The sequence below is a fragment of the Pteropus vampyrus genome, unplaced genomic scaffold (genome assembly GCF_000151845.1).
Source record: "Pteropus vampyrus isolate Shadow unplaced genomic scaffold, Pvam_2.0 Scaffold228, whole genome shotgun sequence".
Classification (NCBI taxonomy): domain Eukaryota; kingdom Metazoa; phylum Chordata; class Mammalia; order Chiroptera; family Pteropodidae; genus Pteropus; species Pteropus vampyrus.
Genome location: NW_011889009.1, coordinates 1025162 through 1043662, shown reverse-complemented (window position 1 = coordinate 1043662; position 18501 = coordinate 1025162). Strand labels below are relative to the sequence as shown.

At 45.2% G+C, this 18501-nt stretch overlaps 1 protein-coding gene across 1 annotated transcript in view; it reads left to right on the top strand.

Annotated features, from left to right (window-relative positions):
* ITFG1 (integrin alpha FG-GAP repeat containing 1) overlaps nucleotides 1-18501 on the top strand; it is a 123444-nt gene that overhangs the window by 25894 nt on the left and 79049 nt on the right. Inside the window, exons 6-7 of the mRNA XM_011373740.2 lie at nucleotides 13131-13192; nucleotides 16630-16711. Coding sequence (XP_011372042.1) covers nucleotides 13131-13192; nucleotides 16630-16711 — 144 coding nt within the window. The remainder of the gene's footprint in view (nucleotides 1-13130; nucleotides 13193-16629; nucleotides 16712-18501) is intronic.

Below are 18501 nucleotides of genomic sequence, written 5' to 3'. Positions count from 1 at the left end.
CCATGAGCGTACCCACAGCGCTTTAAGAATGCACTTTGTAAGTGTCTGCCGCGTGACGCGGGAGGGCGTCTTTGTGACAGCTGATGCAGCTGGGACGAATGCGAGGTGTCCGGACTTTTTCTCACAGGAACTACTGTCCACTAGGATACGTCTCTCAAAGCGTTTTCTTCCTACAGAAGGAAAATAAAATGTAGTTCTCTGTTAAAATTCACTTCATAGTATCGTTCCATTGATCCTTAACCTCGTTTTCACCAAGTTTATTATCTATTAATAGGCGATACCAATTAATTTGCCTCCACCTTGGTGGCGCCTCTCTGCAACCTGTCGGCGTAGCCCTAGCCCTTCAGATTTGCTCTGTGAAGAGAGGGGACACTGATCCGAGCCGGGGACGGGAAGAGACGCTCTCCGGACTTGGGCAGCTGGGCCTCTCTCTGGTTCGTGCTCCCTAGAGCACTGTCTGGTGAGGGGGCTTCATTTCACCTCCATACGGAGAGGGCACCGCTGAAATCACGTGAGCTCTTCGGTGCCTCTAGGGCTCCGTGTGGTACACTGGAGAAGGAACAAGCGACCCTTCTCAGATGGTCATTCTGAACAGAACACCTGCCAGTGGATGAAATCTTTCCAGGCCAGAAAGCATCTGACTCATTTGGGGGTGGACTGTCGCCTTGAGGACCTCGTTCGGTGTCTAGTCTTTCTCAGGGAAAGGGACGGAAAAGGCAGCCTGCGTCTCATCCGTATTTTCTTCTCAGAAACAGACTGCTGGTTATCCTCAGGCTTCGCCATGTTCCCATCGTTAGAGAAGGTGGCCGCCACCTGGAGCGAGCCTGGCAGAAACAGACTAGACGTCGGCCAGCAAGGTTCAGGTTCGGAAGCTTGAGCTCATGACCCTTCTTGAAGAGGAAGAGTTAAAAAGATAGAAGGTCAGTGGCCACGTTTCGGCTTTCACGAACGTTCCCCAAATCGAGCAATACAGTCAGCACTCGAGTTTTCAAGGAGCATTTAGATCCTCATGTGAATTCAGGCCCTTTTTCCTTCTGCTGCCGCAAGCTTCCTGCCATCTCTTGGTTCGTCAGCACCTCTGCATAGACAGCGGGAGTGAAGACAGAGGAAATGGAAGCTTTTCATGCTTTTTTCTATTTTTAGTGGTCGGAGGGTGTGTGTGGCGATGCTGAAAGCAGCGTCGCTCCTAGTCTGAGTTTCAGAAGGTGCGGCATCAGCCAGGCGTCACGGAGCCAGGAAAGTCACGGAAAGTGAAAGGACACGTGACCGATGCGGCCCCGCCACCCGTAAGGCCCCCAGCGCAAGGCGTGCTGCGGTTTGTCGCTCGAGACGTCAGCAGCTCCTCTGCATCCTCCGACCCGGGCACCAGCCCCGTGGCTGCGCACACACGGCCCCGGCCACCCCACCAGCGCCAGGCCCCGCGTTCCCCGCTGGGATCCGATGCTGCCACCGAACGAAACTCTGCTTTTCCTCGGTGCCTCTGCTTCCGCCGTCTCCTCCACCCTGGGCTTTCTCAGCTGTGGCCAGCTGACAGGTGGAGCTGCCGTGCACGTCATGGATGTTCAGCAGTGTCCCTGGCCTCTACCCTCCGGAGACCAACAGTAATACCAGAAGTGTCTCCAGACAGCACCAGATGTCTCTCAGGAGACCAATCACACACTGAAAAATTATTCCTGCCCCACATGTCTCCAGACCTGCTCCAGTGAGGCGCAGCCCCATGGCTCGCCCGGCATCTTTCGTTTTTCATTGCTGACACTTAGCAGATTCCTAGTTTGCTGGAGACACGACACCTTCCGGGCAGTCGTCCGTCATTTTAGATGATTTCTTTGTCCGCAGAGAAGACTCAGCCCAGTGCCATGACCTCCCCACCTCAGCCACCTCAGTTCACTCCATGTGCCTTGTAGGTACCAGAAAATGTACTGTCCCCCAAGTCACTAGCCAGATGTCCCCCCACCTCCTGTCCAAGTGCCTTTTCTGCCACACTCCAGGACCTCATCGAGACCTCCAGTCCCCCGACTGACCCTGATACTCTATCGCCCCTTCCCGTCCGGCCTCCCCTTCTCTCCCTGTCCACGTGGCGTCCTTACAAACAGTGTCTCGCAGACACGCTTAACTTCTCTCCTGTCCTCGCAGACACCCTAACCCTCGGTAGACCCAGCCGCCTACGAGAAAAATGCGTCATAATCACCGAGTTAGGCGGCTGTCCCCGATCTCAGTGTCACGTCGTAAAGTCACGCCCTCTTTCGTTCCATCTGGGACTTCCTTCATTTTGTCGCAGTTTGAAATTGAAGCATCCCCCCTCGTTCTGATGTGTCAGGTGGCCTGTCTCACTGCGTCCCCTCTCCTCCCCACCCCACCCCCCGCCACCTTTGGAGAATAAAGCAACACACGTCTCAGCAACCGCGGACAGCTGTTCCCGTTGCATTTCGGCTTTTAGCAGCGTATTCGCTTGGAGTCGCTGCAGAGGCAGATGTGGACCTTCTTCCTCACCCCTTCCCCTCTCCTTTCCCCCAATACCTAAGGAGATAAAAAGGGACAGTTGAGTGTTTCCTGCTTCCATCAAGTAGAAGGAAGTAATGAAATAGTGTTTGGATAACTGAGTGGACATAAATCAGGTCATCCGACACCTAAAACATTAGGCACTTTTACCAGCAGACTGGTGGCGTTTAGCAGCAGGTTATGTTACGTGTCTGGTATTTCTTCTCACCGGCTTTCTGAATATAGATGTGCTTGTTATCTGATATCAGGGATCGAATAGTGCTGACCATAAACACAAGGCCATATCTTGCATTTTCTGAATAAATGGAAGGAAATTTTTGAAACTCAGCTTTTTTGACAGCGTTTTGAAATGGAATATCTTTTTAATTAATAGAACTCTAGAATAGAAACTTCATTTTTAAACAGTGTTTGGTTCCCTTGGATACTCAGCTCTTACTGACTATATAATAATGAAAATAGAATTGCATGTTTTACTTCTGTTCTATAGTGTTTTCCACATGTTACTATGCCCCAAACGGTGATTATTAATCACCTAAACATTTCTTTCGATCTTTATCAATAATTGACAAAATCGTGCTGACATTTAAACCGCTACTAGTTACCTTTTAATGGGTTTAGATTGTAAAATAGACTTTTAAATCAAGCTTGTTTGCCTGGGCACTTCACCTGAATTAGATAGAATGTGTGACCTGCTATGTTTTTTATTCTGAGTGACGGTTTATGGCACCCCAAGCAGCACATAATTATGCCAGTAAACATAAATGATTGTGTAGTTCATCATATTTTTAACATCCAATATGATGAACGTACAATAAGTAGTTTAAATTGTTTGAATTATCATCTAGTCATGTTTAAGATGAACTAAGTCAATTTCTATCCATTATCGCTAGTTTACTATGAGTTTAAAATCTATTAACGTTAAATGTTCTGGACCTTGAAATTATTACATTGGTGCAGTTAAGAAGAATATAAAATTAACATTCAACCTAAGTCATTTAAAAATGTTTTGGCTAAGATGTTTACATGTCTCTTAGTAGAAATTATAGTCATAATGGGCTCTTCACATTGTAAATTGGCATGCAAAACAAAACATCTAAGAAATATTTACTTGCACCACCTACCCTTTCCCTAAAACCAAGAGGGCTGATTTTCCATTAACGGTTTTTTAAAGGGTCGCTGAAATCATAGAGGAGGAAGAAAATTTAACTTTTAATGACTGGCAGGCTCATTTCATGCTTGTAGCACCGAGGGTCTTAAACGTCGTTCGTGGAAGTTAGGGCTTTGAGAATATTTGAGAACACCTTTACTATCCATGTTTAGAAACACAAAGTAATTAAAATGCGGGGTAAAAAAAGCAAATAGGATGACTTTTTACAAATTACGAGGTCTTCTTTTCTTTCTTTTTTCCATCTGATTTGAGAAAGAACCCCCATTACAGGGCTTTTGGCAAGGAACGGGACATTCGCCCTTCCACTGTGGGACCACACACAGTGCCTGGGACACGGCATCCTGTCCAAGCTCTCAAAGGCAGTGTGTCCTTTTCCTTTCTGTGGTCTTTACCTAAAGCAAAACAGAATTTTGTTTACGAAGTAATCTGTAAAGTGGAATTAGCCCGTGCCCGTGCGCCATGGCGGACGATAGAACAAAGCTCTTAGGAGGGCAGAGCAAGCCGAGGTGGAGGGTACGTGTTGATTCTTGAGCATTGCAAGCGATCCGCCGACTTAAAAATACGTAATATTTCCCCATCAGTTTAACGACGACGATCGCTATGGCAAACACACCTTTGTACTCTGTTGACACTGTCTTTTGATGCAATTTTTTAAATTTTCCTGAGATCCAGTTTATCTATCGTTTCCTTTGTTGCGTGGGCCTTCGGCGTCTTATTGCCAGATCCGATGTGGTGAAGCTTTTGCCCTATGTTTTCTTAGAAGAGTTTTATACTTTTGGGTCTGAGTTCGTTTTTATGGTGTTAGATAAGGGCCCGACTTCATTCTTTTGCTTGTGGATATTCAGTTGTCTCAGCACCATTTGTTGAAAAGACTTGTCATTTCCCCATTGAATGGTCTCGGCATTCATGTCGAAAATCATGTGACCGTATGTGTTCAAGGGTTTATTTCCGGACTCTCTATTTTATTGCACTGATCTAGATGTCTGTTTTTATGCTAGTATTACACTGTTTTGACTAGTGTTGCTTCGTAGTTGGTTTTGAAATCAGGAAGTGTGAGTCCTCCACTGGGTTCTTTTTCAGGATTGTTTTGGCTGTTAAGGGTTCCTTGAAATTCAACATGGGATTATTCTGCCATGTTGAATATTATTCTGTAAGTAAAATATGATAAATCTACAAAGCATCAGCAGAACTTTCCGGTCTGGCTTAACAAGCCATTTCATTCTTATTTTTGGTACAGTGTTTTAGTGAGTTTTTCAGCTTTAGGAGATGGAGTTCCGATTCTTATGTATAAGGCCCTTTGACATTAAAACAGGATCTCTTCCCGTCGAAGTGAACACTCTTAACGTGACCTATAAATAGCATTCTACTATTACAAGTCTTGTTCTGCTTTTACATTCTATTTTTTCAAGGCAGAGAGGACAGTTCAAAGAAAGTTAGTTAAAGGCTTATTAGTCACTGTAAGGTTTGCTATTTGCATTACGACTGTCTACTTTCCATATCATTAAAGATGTACTTTTGGAGTTAACATTAAGTTTCTTAAATTATTTCATGTAGCTATCTGAAAAGAAGGATCAATGCATTTAATATACACTTAACTTTCATGTTTAATCACTATCGTACTTATTTCCTCTTCAACAGAAATATATTTATAATTTCACATGTGAAGTTTAGGGGCTACTTTAATCAAATTCCATAATCTCGAGGAAATTATCTACTCAGAATTATCATTTTGTATGTGAGCAATTTTTGTGGTTGTCGAGTGCACTTAGTATGTACATGACATTAATAAGTAAGCTTCACCTAATATTTGTTTTGAATGAGTCAGAGGCCATGAGTATGTCTCATTAATAAGTCGTTTCACCTTGAAGTTTCTCAACGATCTGATTATTTGGTTTTAATTTATTCCGGATATAGTTCTATATACTACAAACTGCCATGCGCTGATAGCGTTAGCTGTCAGTGTCATAGCTTATAAAACTGCATAATTAACTTAAAGCTTCTGATGAGCACAACCGTCACCTTCTCAGGGAAGCAAAAAAAAAAAAAAAGCCCCCCGAATGGCCCCAAGCGGCGAGCTCGTCTGCCCGCTCAGGCCCCATGGCCCCGTCGCGCAGGCGCCTGACTCTAGCAGAGCTGCCGCACGTCGCGTTCGCGTCCACGTCTGTCTCCTGCTGCAGGCCAGGGTCACTCCTCGTCTGTGCCGAGCGCCAGGCACGCGGGGCACTGAGAAGACGTCGGGTGAGCGGGAGGACGTGAGCAGGAAGAGGGGCCTTTCGGATCCTCCATAGACAGGGAAGCGAAGCCTGCGGAGGTCAACGATTTGCTCTGTTATTGGAATTTATCACCCTTTAAGTATTTTTCTCACTACACTGCTCGGGACTCAGCAAAAATATTCCCTTCTGGTGTGTCCCGGAAGCGACGTGCAGAAACCACATAGATGGAATCTCATGAAGGCCTCTGCTAAGGGTCTGCAGAAAGTTCCTCTCTGGTGCTTAGGAAGGAGACTGAGGCCGGTCGAGAAGACAAGACGGGACATAAGAGTTTCTAGCCCGGAGGGGGCATCAGCGCCTGCCGTTAGAGGTCTGCTTCGTGTGGCTGTGAAATAACTCATGTGGTGTGTGTGACTCTCCTGCCCTGGATTTACAAGAGGAATTAGCTGCTAAACTCTGGTGACCATATGTATTGTTTGGCAGTTTATCCTGATATGGCAGTTACCACAGAGACTGACAGCTTCTCATAAATTTTGGAACATTCATCGCCTTGATTGAATCATGCCCATCGGAAATGAATTGCTTTCCAGTCCAGTTTGATTTTAAACGTCTAGCCACTGTTTCGTGAGCAAAATTGAAGTTTCTTCTCTAACCCAAACCCCCTCAGTAGGAGCCCATCGGGCAGTGAAAATTAAGAATTCTGTTAAAAGCGGATGACTCGGGGGACAGACATGCGGAGGATACATGAGGCGGGAAGGGACTTTTACGTCAGTGTAGACCGGCACGCAGCCTCTTCCCTCAGAGGAAATGAGGGTGCAGACATCTGAGGTGCCACGTTCCAGCTCCCAAAAGAACCATTTTTGGGAGAGTAAAGCTGATATAGGCAGCCGCTGAAAAAGTAGCAAGTATGACATCTTTATAAATTTGTGAATAAGGCGTAGGTGGCCGTGATAAGGGTCAGGATTTGGGAATGAAATGGTCTAATGGAAATAGGTAACCTTACTGTGTGAACCACATAGATGCAGACCGACTTCCTTGCCCTACGAAAAAACATCAGACCAAATGCAGTTCTAAAATTTGTATTATAAAACCTTCATTCAAGTCAAGTTACTTTAATGAGAGTTGATGGAAAATCTGAAAATCTCAGTGATGATTCATGCCGAGCCCTGTTCTCCAGTTCTCTCCATCACTAAGCGTTATCATCTCTGACGAATTCTTTACCTTCTGGAACATAGGATTCTTCTCCTATTGGAATTTCAAAGTAATATCTGTTAACCTATAGAAACATTACAAGATAAGGAATATTAAAACTTCAAACTCCCACAGATGCCTTAGCCCCTGACCTCAAAGGAACAGAAGAAATATGTGACTTCGAGATAGACACATCACACAGAATTCAAAATATTACCGTCTTTAAAGAATGTGAACATACCACAATCGCCTTAATTATCTTTCTCTTAGAAATTCAACATACAAGTTATAAAATATAAATCCCCAATGATAAAAATGTGGTCATTAAATTATATCTATTCCTGATTTGTTAATAATTCTCATAAAATGAAAATTACAACCCCCTCCAACATTGAATTTCGGGGCGGTTAACAGACTCCCCTCAGCAGCTGCTGCCAGCAGCCCGTTGCTTGGAGTTTGTCTTTACATTCGTGCATGATCTGAAATCGATCGATCCAGCAAAAGTTCTTCTGATGATGGTTTGACTGACGAGGGGAGGCGGGGCGGGAGTGTGTATTTTTCACCCGGCGTTGAGGGAGTTCAGCCTGGTAGCCCTGCGCGCCTGTGTCGCCGAGGGTGCTGTCTGAGCCTCTGTCTTGTGAACAGCCAGCCGTGGGAGGCGGAGGTAGTCAGAGCTCTCTGCCGAGCACCGAGAACGTTCGTGTTGGGCTGAGTGTTTCAGGGGACGGAAGAGAACGAAAGGGAAGGGCCGTCTAGATAGGAGGTTATGAGCGAGGTTTTAAAATGATTCCTACAGATCGAAACTTCTTCCTAAGAAGAGCATCTTGTGGATGGGGACCCATTCAGACGGTCCCTCGTATCTCTCACTAAATCGGAGCATCCGCACAGAATGTTATGTGGCCATGGTGTTTGACGTCGGCAACGTAGGAAGGTGGGGCTGGCTCTCTGCAGACAAACCTAAGCGAAGCAGTGATCTGTCCGGGGCTTCAAACCGAGTCTGCAGACATGCTTGCCTTTTTTTTTTTTTTTTTCCAGTATTTTTAAAATATGATTTTCACATTTAAAAATCGTGTCTTCGTAACAACATTTCGCTGGAACTGTTGTTCGGTGAGGGGCCCTTTTTGGCTCCTCTAAGTCTCCTAACTCCGTCTTGGTCACACGAGCCTTTCTTACCTAATTTAAGTTAGGGCCTCGTGCCTGGCCACGTTTGAGTCGATGGCCTCTGAGCTACAGAATGCAGTTGAACTGCTGCTGCCCAGGACAGGGCTGCTGGCGTTCCCCGGTTTATCGTAACGATTTCAGCGGTCACGTGGCCTCCGTGCGCTGTCTTTAGGAGCAGTGGAGGCAGGTGAAAGAGATTTCTATCCTGTTCTCTCGTGCTGCCTTTTCACTAATATAACCAGGCCTAAGGAAAACCGGACGGTCCCGTAGACCAGATGTTGGCTCAAGCATAGAAACAGTACTCGTTACGATCCTGCTTTGAACCATATTTTGTGGAACTGTCTGAAGCTTCCAGAAAATACTACAAATGTTATATTAAGTGTATGTTTCCAAAAATGAACCGTAGTATTATGCTTTTAGAAATAGAATGACTGTCATCATTCAAGGAAAATTCTTAATGCAGGAACTCTAAATGATATTATGAGTATGTTTTTAAATTTCCATTGGAATATTTATCTTAAAACGTTGAGACTTCACACCGAAAGGATACAGTGCAAAAATTAAGCATCGTTTTGATTTTGCCTGACATGGCTGAGTTCACACAATCAGACTTTCAACTTAAGCTCCTAAAACTCCATGAGGCTTGCGGATGCCAGCTTGAACCAGAGGGCTCTTCAGTTGAAGGGAAGGCTGCACTCTGCTTGGCAGTGATTGAAACGCAATAGCTTAATCCTTCAAGCTATGAATGGAGATAATTGAAGCCTAAACCGTTTAATGTTTTTGTACACACTTACTTGACTACGTTCCTGTATTTTCTGGGTAAGAAATTACATGTGCATTGAATATTTTCACTATTCTTGTTAGAAGAATCTAATGAAAACGATGTGATTGCATTTGGGTTTATATTCTGAATTTTTCGCTAACTCGTGATGTGGCCTTTTGTTAGAGATTATTTCTTCAAGTGAATACAGTGATGTTAGCTGTGATCACCTCGTTTCTATCAACATTTTAGAAATCAGTTTTCAAGACAGGAAAGGAAACCCACATGCAGAATATGTGACGACTCCTGTAAAATGCATTGCTGCCGCTTCTGTGCTTAAGGGACCCAACGTAAGGACCTCGCCCCCAACTCCCCAGTCTGGCCACCCTCCCCCCGCCCCCACCCCCCTGGCCTGATCACACACTCTAGGACACAGCCTCACACGTACTCACCTGGCTCGCCCTGGGCCCTGGACTTGGTGCAGGCTGTGGTCCCTGCCCCCGTACGTGCCCGTCCCATTCCCGGCCAGGTGATCTTGTAACTTACCCGCACCTTCTGGCCGGTTGGCCAGGAAACAAGGCGGGGCGCACTGTGGGAAGTGGGAAGCGTGTCGCCTGCTGAGGACAGAAACTTCTCCATCCTCTTCAAACAGGAGCTAATGCGCCTTTAACCATGAAAAGTGGGCCACTTCTACAGGCTCTGAAGGTTCAAGTTCGAGTGAACCTGGGGAGTCACGGTTTTGAGGTTCATCACTCAAACGTTTCTATCCTCTGGGTCACATATTATCCTTTCCCAGCTCAGGCCCTGACCTTAGCTTAGCAGCCCTGCTTAGGGTGAGCGTTCAGCCTCCTGGGGAGGGGGCTCGTGTGCTCTTGTCCACTCTTACCGTTAAGTCCCCGCCTCGGTCCTTAGTACGAGCCTCCCTGACCTGGGACCCCTGCGTGTAGAACGGCCCTGCGGGCTTGCTCTGGGGTGCGATGAGCTTGTTTCTTTGAGCTGACCGGTCATTGAATGCAGACTGGCGCAAAAAGGGACACCACCTTTGGCAAGGTAGCTCTTTTCAACCAAAGCTGTTCCAGAGGGCCGACAGCCAGGGCTGTCAGCGGCACTGCCAGCAGCTGAGGGAATAAGTCCTTCGTTTCTCAGAGGCGATCGGGGTGGCGTGTCACAGCATCCCTTCCAGTTACGTTAAGTGCATTTCCTGTCATTGTATCGTGTGAATTACTCTTAACCCCGTGGGAGGGTGAGGACATTATTGCTTTGTTGACCAAAATTTTTATCAAGCTGTCATTTTATCGTCATTTCATTCAGAGTCTGAGGCATGATTCTTCATATTGAATTGTTAATTCATTGTCTCTATTTTTATTTCTCCACATAATAAGTCATTTATTTTTTTCTGTTATCTCCGTACATGATTGAATAGTAAAATGAAAATTTTAAATCTATTTTACAAGGTACTTCTTATCCCTTATCTCACGTTACTGTTTCTCAAAGTCTTAATAGCTATGAAACTATGAAAATACAATTGGCAAACATGGAGTTATAGTTCCTAAAATTTTAAATGTAAATGAAACAACAGGAAGCTCATAATTTATCATCTGTTATGCAAATATTTTGAGACCATTACAGAATCAATAGAAAAGAACATTTGCATTGTCTTTCCGGGAATGGAGATGGGCGGCTGGTGGCCGTCCCCCATGCCCACTGCTCCTGCTTGGCCGGTGGCAGTAACAGGGTAGCTGTTCCGATTCGATTCAGGGAGGCCGACTAGCGCATCAAGGCTGACCGACCATGAGCCTTTGATCCCATGTCACAGAGATGCCTCCTCGCTCATTCTCACGTGGGCTAAGAATAAGAACTTCAGCAGTGTCATGCTTTTAGTTTGGACAGATTTGCTTGTGTCATATTATATAATCGCCTAATTGCCCCTTCTCTGGATGTTGCTTCTTTCAGATAGCCGAGAGCTTACATTTGGCATGGCTCTCAGTGATGCTGGAATTTCTGTGGCTGTTAATCCCTAATCACTTTCTTATGCTGATTATTTGCATTTTCCGATAATATAAAAATGGAACAGCTTTTAAACATTCTTAGTACCGTAATCACTGTAATAAGTAAAAAAATAAATAATAGTGCTTATTTTTAATAAAACGCTTTATCATAAGACCCTTCTTTTCCCGAGGCTTCCCATTTGAAGGTGCAGCGGAATAACTTTTTAGGCAGTCCCGGCAAATTTCCAAGAACCCCAGTATGTGGATAGCGTGATGTCGTTTCGTTATTCAGCAGTCACTTGAACACATACTGGTCCCAAGCTCTTGGGAGCCATAGAGGTGTGAAAATTAGCAGACATGACTCGTCCCCTCCAAAAGCTCAGGAGGGACCCATATGAGACCAGATGCCAGGCGCGTTATGATGACCATGACGACGGCGATAGCGTAGCCCAGTAACAACTAGGGGTCTGTGCCTCCGGAGAGGAGGGGCCTCCGGAGGGACGGGGACATTGGAGCCAGTTTCGAAGAATTAGTCCACCAGGTGGCTGTGAGGTAAAAGGCACTACAGAGAGGAAGTGTCTCGTGAGGGACCAGCAGGGGGTGAGCCCGGAAACCCAGGGGCAGAGGGAGGGCACCTTCACGTGACAGATGAGGCTTACTCGTGTCCAGGAGGACAAGGGGTAGGACTGGAGTTGCACTTGGGTTCTCCAGCATGCGAAGGCGGTGTTGGGGACACGGGAGGACGCTGGCTGCGGTGCATCGCCACACAGGTCCCATGTTAGGAGGGTTCCCAGGTGAGTGTGGAAGTGCACACTTTGTCGGGAGTGTGACTCTGGCTGAGCAAAGAAATCATCTTCACAAAAGACTACATTTCTGCCTCCATAGGCAAAGCACCCTCGGTGTGGTGAAAATAAATGCAGATAGTTGGTACTTACTTGGGGTCAGGAGTTTTGAGTTCAACTAATAATAAAAGTGAACAAATTACTTAGCTTTCCAGGGATTCTAGGGAAATCTTTATTATTATAATTATTCCATAAATGAGCTTCATTAAATTCATATGAAATCTTTACAGAAAACACATTAAAATATGAGTGACAATTTTCTAAACATATTTAATAGGGGGAAAAAACTTTTCTTTAAAATAGTCATGGTCTCCCCATTACTCTGAATAATTTCCATTTTTTAAAACACAAAAGAATAATGTTGTTTTAATATTCCTGTGAGTCAGCTCATCATTTGAAAACTTTCCGTATTCACTGAGTAAAATTGCCATCGTGCAGACATAATGAATGCAGCTACTAGAAGAGATTTGCAGTTCACCTGGCCTTTGCATAAATAGGGTATTCGATTTAACTGTCAACTGATTATTTTTTTTTAATTTCATTAGAATTTTTGCACTTTTTCAACAAAACAAACTTTCTTTAGTTAGAATATATAATTCTTCTCAAAATTTGAAATATAACTCACGTTCATTTAACATGAGTGCTGAAGGTTTGAGATACTGTAATACCGTGATTTAGAATAATACTCAAACCTGGCTACGATGCATAGGTACATGCTGCCTTCAGGGTGAGGAAGCAAACTGTGATCATGATCAGAATGTCTTTTTTTAAAATATAGGCGACCTTATATTAAAAAAACAAAATTCAACTGAGAGTTCACTCGAAGATCTAATCGATGTTATTGAGTGGTTCACGAATCGGGCACGTCCCGCATAGCAACCAGAAGGAAGCGCCGAGGAGTTGTAAGAAACGGAAAGATTTGCTAGGAAGACGTGTGGGGCTGTGGAGCTATTAGCAGAGGAAAAGAAAGGGTTGTTTGGGGGCCTGGACCGCGCTGGGGGAAGAGGAGGGGAAAGGTCCTCATTCCGCGGGTGACCTCTTCTGTCTGTGGCAGGTAGAGAGGCCCCGCGTGGCATTGCATTACAGGTGATCGAATGAGGGGCTGATCCCACAGGCTCCCTGTCAGCATTTTGCTTAACTTTAGCGGTGCAGGGTCATCTGCTTTCTTTTCTCTGACGGACTCAAGCTTGATAAGGTGCAGTTCAAAACATATGTAAGGGCCAGTGTATTAATAACTCCTTGTGTTTGCGTTTCTTCCCATTTCTAAACATCCACGTCAGTAACAAAACAATTCTGTTATTTTCCTTCTAGATTTATTCCTCACGACATTGTCTGCCTCTGGTGCCTCCCAGTTTGAGATATGGGAAAATTTGGTAAGGAATCTTTTCTTTGAAGCATTTTTAAATGATGGCATTCAGTAAAAGCATACAATTTTAGAAAATAAAATGGAAGTAATCACTTGGTCGGTTGGTTTTAACAATAAATAGAACAACTTTAAGAGCCTTTGGTTGCATTGCTGCATTCAAACTGCTCAGTACTGCCGAAGGAAATGATTCATCCAGCATCGGCTCCTCTGCAGGTTTGTAGGCATGCCTGCCAATTAAACCAATCAGTCTGCCCTAATGTGCGTGTTAACAGGGCCCCCGCCAGGCTGCCAGCTGTTGAGAGAGGGTACTGTCATTTAATTTGTCAGCGTGATGGTTTACTGAAGAAAACCTTTTTTTTAAAAGATTAGTTTTTCCTCCTTGCCTTCAGGCTTATATAAAAAATAAGAAAACAGACACTAAACTTACCGCCAAGTTGAAAGGATTAAGGAGTATTTCCCAATGTTTTTTTTTTTTTAATTGCAAGTAGAAGATTCCCAAACTGATGTCATAATTTTATTTAATTTTTAGCTTGATGTAGATTATGTGAAAGATTAATTCATGAAGAATAAGTCATCCAAAATCTGAATTTCAGGCTGCACATAGAGGACAGGATTGGAGGAGAGGCCTGAATGGCCTACCGAGTGACAGTCATCAAGCGACGATCAGGTGTCGAACCTCACTTGTAAAGATTAAGTGAAATAGTCTGTGTAGAGTGTCTGGCACACTGTAGACAACTAGCAAATTTTAGTTTTAGATCTCTTGGTTTCCATCTGTTTACTCTCATTTGTCTTTTATTCAATCCAAATTAAACCCATAACATTTTATGGATTTTTTATTAAAATACTGATGAGAAATAAGCAGATGTGAAAAAAATGTGAAGCACAAGCTCGCGGAAGATGTGCCGTCGGCCGCCTCTTAGCGTCGGCAGGGCTGGTGGTCGTGACCAGCCTTGTTTGGGGACGGACATGAGGACAAGAAGCTTTGTTTAGATGAGATCAGGGCTTCTGAATACTGCTAACTTCTAAACCAAGCAACAGGATCCCTTTTTTTTCAATGGGGTGTAGAAAAGGAAGCATTTAGGTAAAATGCTAAACCAGAAAGATGAATTGTTTAATATACTACTTTCATTAAAAATGTGATCATATTCATTTCTCTGATGATAAAAATATGGTTGTTATATTCTTGATGATTACTATAAATTAAATCTCACACTGTTTTCAGGTGGCCTTGAAAATAATACCTCAAGTGAATCTTGAGGTATTAGAAAATGAGAAAATCAGTCATTTTGATTAATTAACTTGATCCATAGGGGGCAGGGGGAAGCCTCAGTACAGATAAGTATAATGTGTATATAAAATTCTGAAACACTTGAGTGTATGATGTATTCTCAGCCCAGGTTGATCTGAAGGCAACAAAGTGAAACAGCTCAGTAGGAGAGGGCTCTGCACGAACAGACTGCATTTTGAGTGGGGTCTTTTTTCCCCATTATCGTTTCCTTTAAAGAAAATTAATAAACAGGCTATTAGACAATAGAGACCGTAAGGGTCGTTCCTGCTGTGAAACAGCCGGGTCAGTACGGTACCCATTAGTACAGATCGAGGCGAGTGTAGACGCGAAACTGACTGGCTCGGATGAAGTGTGGGCTTTATAACGTGGAGGGTCATCTTCATTAGAGATTGCACATACAATTAGCAGTAACGTGTAAATTGACCCAAAACCTCAAAACCTAAAAAGCCGTATTAGCGAGAGGAAGAACGGGAGCTGCAGCAAATCCTTTCGCAGGGTCGGCTGTGCACACAGCCACGTGGTAGGCGCCGTGGGAGAGAGAAGGGAACAGAGCTGGCGGCCAGGAGCGGGGTGAAGATGCGAGTGTGGGCGACCCTGGCTGGTACGACGAGAGGCTCGGGCCCCGTGCTGCAGGGAGCTGGAAGACGGAGCGGATGCTCCATCCGGCCCGCGCAGGGTCTTCAGGGAGGGCTTCCGAAAGGATTGGCGCCTCAGGCAGCAGGTGCGCAGGGCCGAAGTGGGTAGGAGAGAGTGGAGGGGAGGTGGGCGAGGAGAGGCACAGGAGGCACAGGACCACCCCCCGTGTGCAAATCGGCTGGTCTGGGCCGGAACCCGAAAAGGCACTGGAAGGCAAGGTTAGAAGAATCGGTTCAGGCGTGGTCAGCAAAGCCGTGGCTTCTGAACTGGGTAATCTGATCCTTTAAAACTTCATTGAGACGCTTGTAAAGGTTTCAGGGCTGAGTGAGATGACTGAGCCTCCATTCCTGCAGTTACCGGGCTGCTGCCTCTCAGGGAGGTTCGTAAGGAGAGCCTGGAGGGGGGCCGTTAAAGCAGAGGTGACTCGCGTTTTATGCTGCTGACCAGTCACAGAAAAGACAAAAGGAAGGAGCTCATTCGGGGCAGGAAAATAAAAGTATTTTAGATAAGAGACGTATCCAGAAAGTGGTTAGAAATGTAGGTCTAGAACTCAAGAAAGGGAAGAGATAGAGTCATGAGGGGAGAGAGCGCTAAGGGACGGAAGGCAAAGCCGGACCCTTGGATGACACCCGCCACCCTCCCTGTCCCAGCCGCTCGGCCAGGTCGTCCTGCGTGGCGGGGTGTGTCCTGCGCGTCGCAGGCTGTCAGGCGGTATCCCTGGTCTCTGCTCACTCACCGCTCGTAGCTGTCCCCCGCTGGGACGTTCAGACGTCTCCAGACATTGCCCAGTGTCCCCTGGAGAACAAACTCACCCCCAGTTGCGAACCATTGCTTTACGTGAGCGAAGATGGGGACACATCGGACGTAGCTTCCTGATCATCTTTCTCCCGTGTAAGTGTGGCCGGTGTAACATTAAATATTAAAACGCGTAGGCCGAGGCCGCCATCACAGGAAGATGCTTGGCACAGCGCGGGCAGAGCGCGGCAGACGGCGCCCTGTCCGTCAGTGGCCGTGTGTCGGCCGCGGCGCCGCTGGTGCTCGTGCGCTGGCAGGAGCGATGGCGTCGCCCCCAGCGTCCCTCCTGCTGGTGGCTAACGTGGCCTGGAGGCGAGCACCTGGTGCAGGTTATGTCCTAACCCTCACGGAAACCCCTTTGTCCTGATTTGCATCTTCTCCCCCGACTGGACCGCGAGTTCCCTGGAGGGAGGAGCTGTGTTTTCACAGCTCTGCGTATTCTAAACCCGATATGGTACTCGAAGCAGAAGACACTCGGTGCGTCTGGAACTATGGTGACGCTGTAGTCGAGGACGCCAGACCGGAGCTGACAGCCGGGAGGGCGTCCAGGTGCCCTTCATCAGCTCACGGCCTCCGTTTGTTTCGTGAGCGAGGTGGCACAGGAGGTGGGCGTCATCGCTGTGCGGTACAACAAGAGCCTTTGTTTCCCGGCTTTAGGTAAAATGCTTGATTTCACACTTGGATGAATTACGATGGTCTAATCCAAAATTTTCTGCCTTTAACAGGATGGAAATTTCTCTGTCAGTACCATATTTGCAAAACCTCAGAACATGATGGTGGTTGGACAGTCAGCATTTGCAGACTTCGGTAAGATTGTTTTCGTCTTTCAAATCCTCCCCGTCTCTCTGACCTAGTCATATTAATTCGCCATATCAGAAAATAACTAGTGTCTTCAGAACTATTATAGATTTACAAGATGCCTGTTCTAGTGTCATACATGGCATGTAGTGAGTTCCTTAACGCAATAAGGAGCGATTTATGACATGTTTGTTTAAATTATAATTTGAACCCAAGGAGTCCCTGTTTGTGAGAAAGTCTTATATCCAGATTTTGGAACCAAAATAATTAAAGGAGTTAATTTGACCTCTTGAAACTTGAGGACTGAAAAACGCTCTTATTTACATCTTAATACCAAAGGAGTAACATCTACTACAAATTTGCTACAAGAGGACATATATAATCTCTGTTTTCTATAGATTCTGTACAGCAAATCAAGTTCACATTGGTTAGGAACTTCCAGAACGTCTGTGGCCCTTCGATCGTTTGTCAGGGTGATAATTAAAAGGACTTCGGTATCAGGTGGGGACATGGCTTAAATGGCCACCACCTAAGTTAAAAGCTCACTCCCTTCCTGCTGTTCTTTCATTCTGCTAACAAACACCTCACAATGCAGGTGACATGTCACCACATCCAGAGTCCTCAGTTTCTCATCTACAAAACGAAGATGACAATTATATCCACCTCAAAAGGCCCTCGTGAGTGGCACGGTGTGAGTAAGGCTCAGGCGCGTGGCGGGAGCACAGGAGGGCACTGTGCGGCTTGTCTGTCGCTGGGCTCGCCCGGTTCTGTCGTCGTCACTGCTCTTCGGCCGGTCACTAAGTCGGCCCACCGCGCACTGTCCCGGCTGTGTCCCGGCACGGCTGAGACGGGGTCTGGCGGTGTTATTTTGTTATTTGATGGAAATGTCAACGTGAACCTCTATGTCGTACTGTATTTTAGTTTATTACATTGAATATTACTTTGATCTTAAGCAAATTTCTGGTGTCCGGTTTATAGTCTTTAATAGAAATAGTCAAGTGATAGAATACATGAAAGTAATTTTTTAGTTTGGTGATTGACCTAATGAGCTGGGTTAGCGACAGATCTCTTTGCAGGTCTCTGTAGGGCAAAAAGTGTATGTGCATTCTATAATTCTCAGGGGGCTCGCAGACCCCCCTTAATCCTTGGTAAAAACCCTCAAATTAAAGTTATTTGTTTTATGATTGCATGTTTTCTATGATAAGGTTCATTGCTTTTAATAAAATTATTAGTAGCTTTACTTTGAATTGTTTTGAAATTGCACTAACCATAAACATAGACATTTACATTAAATGTAAATATGCAGAATAGGATATAGTCAGTTAAGAAACACTATTCTCCCCTGTTCTTAATAACTTAAGGTAGTATATCAGTAAATTTTTAACATATCAGTAAACTTTGAATAAATAGCTCACAATATCTGTTTAAAAGTCCACGTATTCTTCGTTGGGTATTGTCAGAAAAACAAGACTGTTAATGAGTCCAAAAAAGCAGATGGCACCGAATAAGTTCATGAATATTAATATATACAAAATATGCATTTTTCTGTGTATTTGAATATGTGAATCGCATCCTGCCCGCTGTCCTCCACCCCGCCCACTTCCTTTGAACCAAGTCGAGGAAAGTGACTGACAGGAAGTCAGCATGATTTCAGAAATTCACCATTCATTCAGTTAAAAAAAAAAAAAGGCGCACACTCGAATGAATGATACGGCGCACAGGAAGAATCCTGTTCCAGAAAGGAGTTTAAATGGCTCCCAGCTCATTCAGAATGCCTAGGAACAGACGTCGTTATAGCC